General features: G+C 33.5%; 1 protein-coding gene across 1 annotated transcript in view; it reads right to left on the bottom strand.

The window, feature by feature from the left end:
* Positions 1-9,412, bottom strand: part of LOC105823749 (dihydropyrimidine dehydrogenase [NADP(+)]-like) — a 435,569-nt gene that overhangs the window by 195,319 nt on the left and 230,838 nt on the right. Inside the window, 1 exon segment of the mRNA XM_012661010.1 lies at positions 3,365-3,529. Within this exon segment, the coding sequence (XP_012516464.1) occupies positions 3,365-3,529 (165 nt within the window).

The following is a 9,412-nucleotide window of genomic DNA, read 5'->3' as shown; positions in this document are numbered from 1 at the left end:
GATGGTGAGTACATGTGGTGCTTGTCTTTTCATTCTTGGGATACCACTCATATATTTTTAAAATATTTTGAGAATTTTATTTTAATATAATGAGAATCCTTTGTAACTTTATGAATTTCATTTATGCATTCAAAAACATTATTCTAGAAAGAGGCTCCTAAACTTCATGAGTGCCTAAGGAGTCCATGGTATATACAAAAGGTTAAGAACTCTATATCTACAGGCTATTGGCCAGTAAAGCACCTTTAAAAATGCTGATGAAGATTGATATTTTGATCTTAGTGTGCACAAAGCTGATCTCTCAGTAATTAACTGAGAAAAGGTTTTTGGAGAAATTAGGTATATTGTAATAGATGTATATTTACATATCAATCGTTCTTCTTTTATTAATTTCTCTAACAAAGCCATCGTTTCCTTTTCTATCTTCATCAGGTGATTCACTGCTGAAATTCTACCTTTTTCCTGTTACTTTAGCTGCCACATACGATAGAAAATGTCAGTCTATGTTTGCTAATTCAGTGCATTCAGACAAATGCCGCATGTATCTTTGGGTAAAAAATTTTCTCAAGCCTAAAATACATGATTTATAACAGTTTTGCAGTGAAAATGAGAGGATTCACTTAAAATTGATTTCTATTAGCCCTAATTATACAGTACATTTCATAATAAGACTTGCAAAATCTCAGCTTAGGAACAAAAAACTCTAAGTAATAAATTGTCACTACAATGATCAGTGTGCCAAATTTAATTCACAGATAAATAAAAAGAAACCTTGAAAGTCAAGCACAAGTCTAGTGTGAGTGTAGGCATTAGTATAACCGTGGTAGTTAAGAGATGAGCCCTTACAGTATATTTCAGAGATCTTGCTGCCTTTATAGTAAAGAAGTTCATCAGCTCGCTCTCTGGTTCATGGTCAACTGGTACCTACCCTCTCTGGAAAGAGAGACAGTACCTACTGATATCAGCTGACCTAAATGCCTCGCACCATAATTTCTTTTTCAGAAAAGTTGGCTCTTGCTTAGAAGCTTCAACAGTGTACTGAATTGTCCTAATCCCTGTCACTAAAGGTGGCAGTCATGCACTCGAGAATGATGTGAAAAAACTCCAGTGAGAGTGATAATTAAACTTGGAAAATGAAGGGTCACCTTCTTTCATTCAGCTTATTGGGCAAACCCATCACAATAATTCCAAAACAGTGGGAGATTGTCTAGTCGCAGCATGGCAATATCTAGGTGCATGCATATTATTTCTATGGGTTCAAATGGGAATGCCACTTTAATTGTATTTAAAATGTTATCTTTGATATGGGGAGTAAAAATGTTAGAAATTAGTTCTAAGAATACAGAAAAAGAATAATGAGTATAATCTAAATGGGGAAAGAATTAGAAACAAGAAAACAATGCATTGTTTTCTGAGAAGAAAAAGCATTGTAAGTGAAGAAAATTGTTGCTAGGGAAATTGAAAAGAACATTTAAATGTCTCTTCTTTCTACTTGACCATGGAATCACAGAGCAAGGGTTTCATCTCAGTTTTCTTGTCCACTTACTGTCATTTCTTGGTAGTCATTATTATAACACCTTATTCCTGCCGAAGAGAGGGCAGAAAGTATTATGTGAACTTAAGAAAAGCCATCGGTGGATATTTTCCAGAACAAAAGATTTTTTTCAGACACATTGGCTTATCTAAATACTATTGAAACAATTTTGAGAAATTACATTGCATACTGTTCTTACGTTGCATTAAAAAGTATTATAATATTGAATATTTAAGGACAACACAGGCAGGTATACTAGAGAACACTACTATTGCACAGAAGCATAGATGCTAAAAGTAAATTTCAAGTTCAAATTCAATCTTCAATATATATTAGCTGTGTAACATTGGGCATGTTACTTAACCTCTGTGTGCCTCAGTTTTCTGATCTATGTAATGGAGAAAATAATAATACCTATATTATAAGTTTGTTGAATGGTCAAATGAGCTTAAAATATATAAAGCTTTTAGAACAGTGCCTAGCACAAAGTGTGTGTTATGTAAATGCTCACACTACATTATTATTATATTACACATTCAGTACCTAGCATAATAATATTATAGACCAAGCTAAAAAATATATTATTTCTTTTTATAGTTGACCATTTTTCTTGTCCTTGTTATTCTGAGAAAAGCTTCCCCAAAGATGTGGGTCCTTTAAAAAACAAATAGCTCAGTATAATTGTTATATAGTGTTAGTTGTATAATGTGAAAATAAAGATAACTGAAACTTCAAGCTCAGAAAGTAAAAAACTCACAATGAGCAGAAGCTATAGATTACAGTGGGTCTTGATAGTTCCTTTCAAATCTAAAAGGTTGTCTTGAAGAAGATAAATCGTATTTTTCTATGTGGTTATATTTTGTTTCAAGTTAAGAGAGAATTTTTAAACAATTAGAGCTATCTAAAACAGAAAAGAAACTTGATTGGCTAGACAATAGTGTGCTATCTAAATTCCTTTGTACGTTTGTAGGCAAATATCCACAAATTTCATTAGATTTAAAAATATTTATCATTAGAATACTTAAGTATTCTTCTTTGTCTTTGGAAAACATGTATATGTAGGTAGAAAAATCTCTTCCTCAACCTTCATTCACTATTAGCTCATTGAAAGAAAGAATGAGAGAGAGAGGGAAAGAGAGAGAGAGAAAGAAAGAGAGACAGAGAAGGAGAGAGAAGGAGGGGGAGAGAGAAAGAAAGGGAGAAGGGGAAGGGGAGGCAGAATGAATGAATGACATTAAGGATGGTATTAAAGATTACCCTAACTGGACCATTGATGGGGAAGTACTATCCTTTATATTCAAGCCTGATTTTACTGCAATATTTGAGCATGGTTCTTTAAAAGGGCAAAAAAAAAGGTTTTATAAAAGATAGTTGACTCATTTAGTACAAAGATGTTAAAATTATTTCCCACTGAAAAATATAAATAAACTACATAAGAAGATACTGTGCTTTTGCCTCAGGTTTATATTTAAAGTGATTTATAGTCTGCAATTTCTTCCTAAGGTCATCACCTTCATAAATACTAGCCGCATACAGTGAAAACCAACTCAATAAAATGAGTATTTTATTTCTCTTCCTTCTGCTTATGTAGATACTTCTTCCATCTACGTGGCATCCATTTATAACAAAGCCTCGCATTGTGCGGATTTTTATGAGTTCTTGAGCTTTTCTTTCTTTTTTATCTTTCTGTGCATCAGCAAAACAACTGGCAGATTCTTTAATAAAATATATTATACACATTAATATTTATAAGCCTATGAATTGGATGTTTAAATAAACATTTACCAACTTATGCCAATTCTCTTGTTTTAGATGTTAAATCACACTTACATTGTCTGGAAAGTCAGCCTTTAGTTCAGTGACACTTTGACACCAATATGCAGCTGTTTTCTCACTGATGAGCTCAATATTCAGGAAGGAGCTTTGTCCAGGGCCATACATGGGGCCAGAGGTGGTCCCCCGGATGATTCTGGGTGAAACATTTGTCACGATGTCCTGATGAAAGAGTAAAGATATTGGGTCTCCTTTTGACAAAGAAAACCTATGATCTTTATTATATGCTTATTTCCATATGACAATATTTTACCAAGTCCCTTCTCAGCATTTTTAATCTACTTTATAGTTGAACACAAACTTACTTCCAAATAAAAAGGTAAAATATTTGTTAGCTTTATCTAAATTACTTCCTGTAATTCCAGATTTAGCATAATGAAAAAAAATGTTTATATTAATTAACACTGGTTTGGGGCATACTCATTTTAATTTGTTTGCAATTAAACAATGAATAAAAACGTGATAGGTAAAATATAAAAAATATCATTTCAGTCTATTTAATCTAAGTATCTTCAATCACAGTTTAACTCCAATAAGAGTTAATGTTCGTAAAAAGTATACATACGTATATATATTTTCTTAAAATGTAATTCCATTGTAAATCAGCCACGGAATACATATTAATATTACCAGCTCATCAAACTTTAACACATATTCTAACAAACTAACTGGATCAAATTGCCTATGGTATTGTAACTATATATTCACATTCAATGAGAAGAAAGTCATTTTTCCCAAGACTGAACTGAGTATATCAATAACTTCCTGATAACTATAAACAGTAAACAGTAAAATTAACTTGCTTGTTAAGTATAATTAACAATCCACAACTGCTTCTAAAGCTGTATTAACAAAGAGGAGTAACATTCTTCCATTACTTAAAACTAAAAAGAAACAAAGAAAAAAATGTTTCTTTTGCCAACTTCCAATTAAAATTAATTTTGAGTAAAGGTCATTTAGTTAAGGATTTATCAGAATTAGTCATTTAAGTACCCCTCCTCACCATCTTGTCACTTTTAGTAAGATAACATGAGCCCCCATTAGTATATAGCAATTAAGGTCAATTTACATATTTTAATTAAGAACCACCCCATATAAAACAATTAGCGTAATAGGCATACTAACTGGATTTCATAACATTTGGACGTTTTTCCAACTAGATAGACAGGAAACCTTAATTAGCATTAATTAGTGCTGATCTGCATATGTTTGATAAGGCATACCCTTGCCACAAAAGATTATTTATTCCTGAATCTGCCAAATGCTACAGTTGCAGAGGATAAAAGGACTTTTCTTCACATTGCATGTTAATTTCTGGTAATTTACATCCACTTTTACATTCGAATTAGTATATTATAAAATAAATGGTATAAATGTTACAATAAGCCTCCTTAAATATGTACATTTTAACTTATAGGAATCATGCCAGTTAATTTTTTACTAATTAAGCCATTCTACTTCTATTGTAACTGTGTGCAACATCGCCAGCCTTGCTTTGATTTGCTATTGTGAAACCATGTTCCCCAATCCTAATGGGTAAAATGACAAATAGAGTTACTCCAGGAAGCTCAAGTCTGGTGGGTCAAATTGCCATCTCGGCAAATGCTTAAATGTAGGTTCTGCATTTCTGCAAATGGCTCTGTGGCTCTGTGTAGCTTACCTGATAGGTACTACTCTGGTGTTGTCATGGTCTGAGAAGACAATTCTAGAAATGTTTCACCCAAATGAGGCTAGTTTTCTTCCATGTTCCAATTTTCAAGATTCATATCCTTTAAGCCTTGAGGTCCTCCTTTCCTCTGCTTTACCCTCAACTCTAAATGCTCTCCACCTAGATAAACCCAGTTGAGGCCACAAGTTGTTCCCTGTATAGGAGTATTTGGCCAGGGTGAAGAGTAGAGTCCCTGTTTAGTTCACCAAGCCATGTGCCCTGGAACTGGGTAGTTCTGCAAATGATGTGACACCTGGTTTAAATGACCATTTTGTAATTCATTGATCTGGCAGCAGCATTTTCTGCTTATTCAACAAAACTGATTCCTGTTAGCAGGGTCACTACTCCTTAAGCAATGCTAATATGACGAAGTATTAACCTCTTGTTAGGAGTGTCCCATTCTTCAGATCTTAGCTTAGACTTCAGTTCCTTTCAGAAGCCTTTCTGTTCTCTCCAACTCCATCAAGTCCTAATAAGATGCTCTGACTCATGCTACCATAACAATATTTACCTTCCTAATTGGCATGTTTACTACCTTTTATTGTGATTGTCTATATTCTTGACTGTACCTTCCACTATAATGTAAGATTTGTAAGGGAAGAAACTATATCTTGTTTACTAGTTATATGTGCGGCTTCTAGCCTGGCCTTTAGTAGGTGTTCAAATAATGCTTGTAGAATGGGTCTAAGGCAGTAGAATAGGTCTTGTCCCAAAATATGGGAACCAAAGGCCTTTATTGCTGGCCTCATTCTATTGCTGAACAGTCCTTAGATCCTTTCCTACTAGTCCATTCCTATAGAATTGGGGTTCTTACTTGCTTCTTCTAATCCCTCAGGGACCCCTTCTTCTGCAGCTCAGTAGAGTTCCCTCTTCATCCCCCACCATGGCTAGATCCTGGTACCAGAGTGCTGTGGCACAGACTGCCCACTACTACACACCTCCCCATCCCAGCTGCTGTGGAGCCTCCATGACAGGAAGCATGCTTCAACTTCACCACACTGTAGTATCTAAGACCTTCCTGATTGCTGGCCCTAAACTGCTGGGTGCAGCTGATCTCTATGATCCAAATAGAGAGGCCCCACTCAGATACAGTCCAACTCCTAGGCTTTTCTGTTTCACGTGGATGTAAATTCTTTACCTGATCCATGGACATCGAGGGTACTTCTTAGCTGATGAGCCTATTAGAATCTTAACCAACTGTAGTTGCCTCTTGTGTCTGTGTTGTATGCTATGCTAAGACTACATCTTCAGAAAATGTGTAGGAATTTTTTAATATCATAAAATAAAAAAGACACAGAACAGAAGTTTCTCCGATACTGAATAAGGAAAAACCTCATAATCCAGGAATTCTGGGCCAAATGCTATTTACAGTAACCCTCCTAATAACAATTAGGCCAGCAACCCACAATAGCCAAAAAGAGCCAATAAGCTAAAAATATTTAATTGGAGAACAGTCAAGAAAATACTTCTTTAGTAAAATGTTCCCCCTCAGTGATACCTCAAAACCTAAAATTTCAACCTTAAAGGATATTTTCTTTGTGCATTGTGAGTTAAGTTTCTTATTAATGCTAGATTGTTTTATTCTCTTCCATAATCCTGTGTTACAGTATAAATATAACATGGGAGGGTTGTCAATGGTCTCCTTAACCACAATAAAAAGTGCAGGAAGTACCAACCAAATCAAAGGGGTTTTGCAAACCCTTCTCCAGATATGGAAGCAGTCCGCAACCTTTTTGGCACCAGGGACTGGTTCAACGGAAGACAATTTTTCCACAGACCAGGGGTGGATGGGTAGAGTGTGGTGGTAGTGGTACGGGCTGTTCAGAGCTCAGGCAGTGATGCACGACCCGTTTCCTAACAGACCACACACTGGTACCAGACCTGGGCCCTGGGGGTTGGACACTGCAGTGATAGAGTTTGTTTCTTTAAACAGGTCAGTTTTCTCTTTCCTTAATTCAAGCAAACATAAAAGTCTTTATAACTACCCAAATTGCAGGTGCCTACTGGTGTAGAACTTAACTATCAGTGAGTCAATTGTTAGCAATTAGAAATTAGAAATTTAGCAGTTAGAAATTGAAAAATGTAACATTCTCCAAGTTAAAGTGGCAAAATTCCAATATATTCACCCAGTAATAATTTTATTCTAGGTTTTCTTTCCCAAATTCAGCCATGTTTGCTACTGCTTTGCAAAAAACCTTCTTCACTGACTTGAAACTTCTTAGAATTTTTAAATTAAGTGAAAGATAAATGAAAACATGGATACAACCAATTATCGTTGGTTATATGAGTAGAGTTAGAGTTTCAATAATTGGGCAATAACTTACTAAAGCTTTTGACCTGGGAATACTAGAATTTGAGCAGATTTCATAAGAGTATTTTGCTTTAATATTTAATAGCTAAGTCATATTAGCATTGCTTAAGGGAGTTAATATAACAAAATAAACATATTCAAAAATAATTAGAGTATGTAAGAGTTCATTCTTTATAATAAAAAAAAGGTAAATTGCCATATCTCTAATCTTCAGTGCATTAACAATATTCAGATTTTTAAAAATAGATGGTATAGAAAAGGAAGTGTTAGGTGATATCTCTCTGTGATATTATAACTACCATTATAAAATCAAGTGTTAGTGATCTCTGAACATTTCAACTGATGATAATGATTTCTCAGCATCAGCAAAGAGATTCAAATGGAAAACAGATTGATTATATTTATTTGTTTAAGTTCATCTACTTAAATTCTTTTATTCTAAAAAGTTATGTTTCCATGGTTACTACAGAATTAAGATAGTCACAATGGCCACAAAAAATAGAAAAAGAATACCTTGGTAAAAGACTAGATGAAGAACTGGGTCCAATAAAGTTGGAAGCAAACAAAAATAAATTTGCAGAGTGAATCACAGCTACATATACCTCAAGGAATGAATTTTATAAACATGTTGAATGAAAAGAGCAAGTTATAGAAAAATATATAGAAAATGACACATAAAACAAAACAATTGTTTAGTGTCACATACTTATGTGATATAACTATAAATAAAAGTAAGGGACTAACTACAAATAATTCAGAATAGAGGTTACCTCTTGCAGTAGGTAGATGCTGAGAGAGAAATTGGGGATGGCGGAACAAGGTGGGCTTTTCAAAAGTATTAGTGATATATAATTATATAAAAGCTTTATTTCTGAACTGCATAAGTGCATGGTAGAATGAGAAATATGCTCAATGAGCTATGTGGTAGTGTAGTGCATATTATTATGAGCTGTAGAGAAAGTTTTGTCAGTTTACCTGAAAACCTGTAACAAATACCTAAGAGATATTTGTTCCTTTTTTAATTTCCAAGAAACTGCTGTGAATTGTTTTTGTTGTCAAAAAATTTTTTCAATTATGTGGTTTTATAAATCAGGATTTCAAAAATGAAATGCACTGCAGGACAAATTGATACCACATTCCTAATAAAATCCTACTAAAATATTTAAGTAGGATTTAATTATACATTATTCCATAAAAGAGGAGAATCATTCTGCAAACAAGTCTAACAACAAATATTTTGTTACATAGTATGATTCCATCATTACAAATCTGGGATACTGCTACGCTGGGAATAGCAAAAAGTAAAATAAAATTCAAAAGTGGCCTAGTTTCTAGAGAAACTCCACTGTTACGAAAGAACTCTCTAACATTTTACTGTCTTCATGAACTAAGTATATTAATATTTGATTCCTCCCCAAAATAAACTTTATAGTGGTCAGAATAATTTCTACTTGATGTTTTTGGAGGGGCAAAATGAGGATGAGTCTTTATTTTTTCAATAAATCATTTTTTCCATTCTGGTGTTTTATATAAAGATAGCACTCGATACCTGAATGAGTGACAGAATTTACCCCTTTATTATCAGGAAGTATAAATCTGTCTATCTATATGGAAAATGCAGTAAGTAAGAATAGCAATGTTATCCTAGAAAAATAAGATGAAGTATCAGACAAGTTGTGGCATTGAAATTGCAAAAACAATAATAATAATTTAGATATGTATAGCACAAATCTTTTGTGTACATCATCTCATTTGATCATTGCAACTCTATCATCATGCTGCTAATAATAAAACAGAAGCTTAGAGAAATTAAAGTGACTTGTCCATGGTTGCACAGCTAGTAAACATTAAAGATGAGACTAGAACTCAGGTGTATTTATGTGATATGAATAATAATAACAATAATAGTGACCCTTAACATTTCGTGTATATAATAATAATTTAAACAGATTTTAGTTGTAAGGAAAAGATATCAACTGGAGCAAGTTATATTTTTAATTTATTTTTATTTATTTATTTTTTGATA

Source organism: Propithecus coquereli, unplaced genomic scaffold (genome assembly GCF_000956105.1).
Source record: "Propithecus coquereli isolate 6110/MARCELLA unplaced genomic scaffold, Pcoq_1.0 Scaffold7, whole genome shotgun sequence".
In the NCBI taxonomy this organism is placed as follows: domain Eukaryota; kingdom Metazoa; phylum Chordata; class Mammalia; order Primates; family Indriidae; genus Propithecus; species Propithecus coquereli.
Note: the sequence above shows the minus strand (reverse complement) of the source record. Positions and strands in the feature narration are given on the sequence as shown.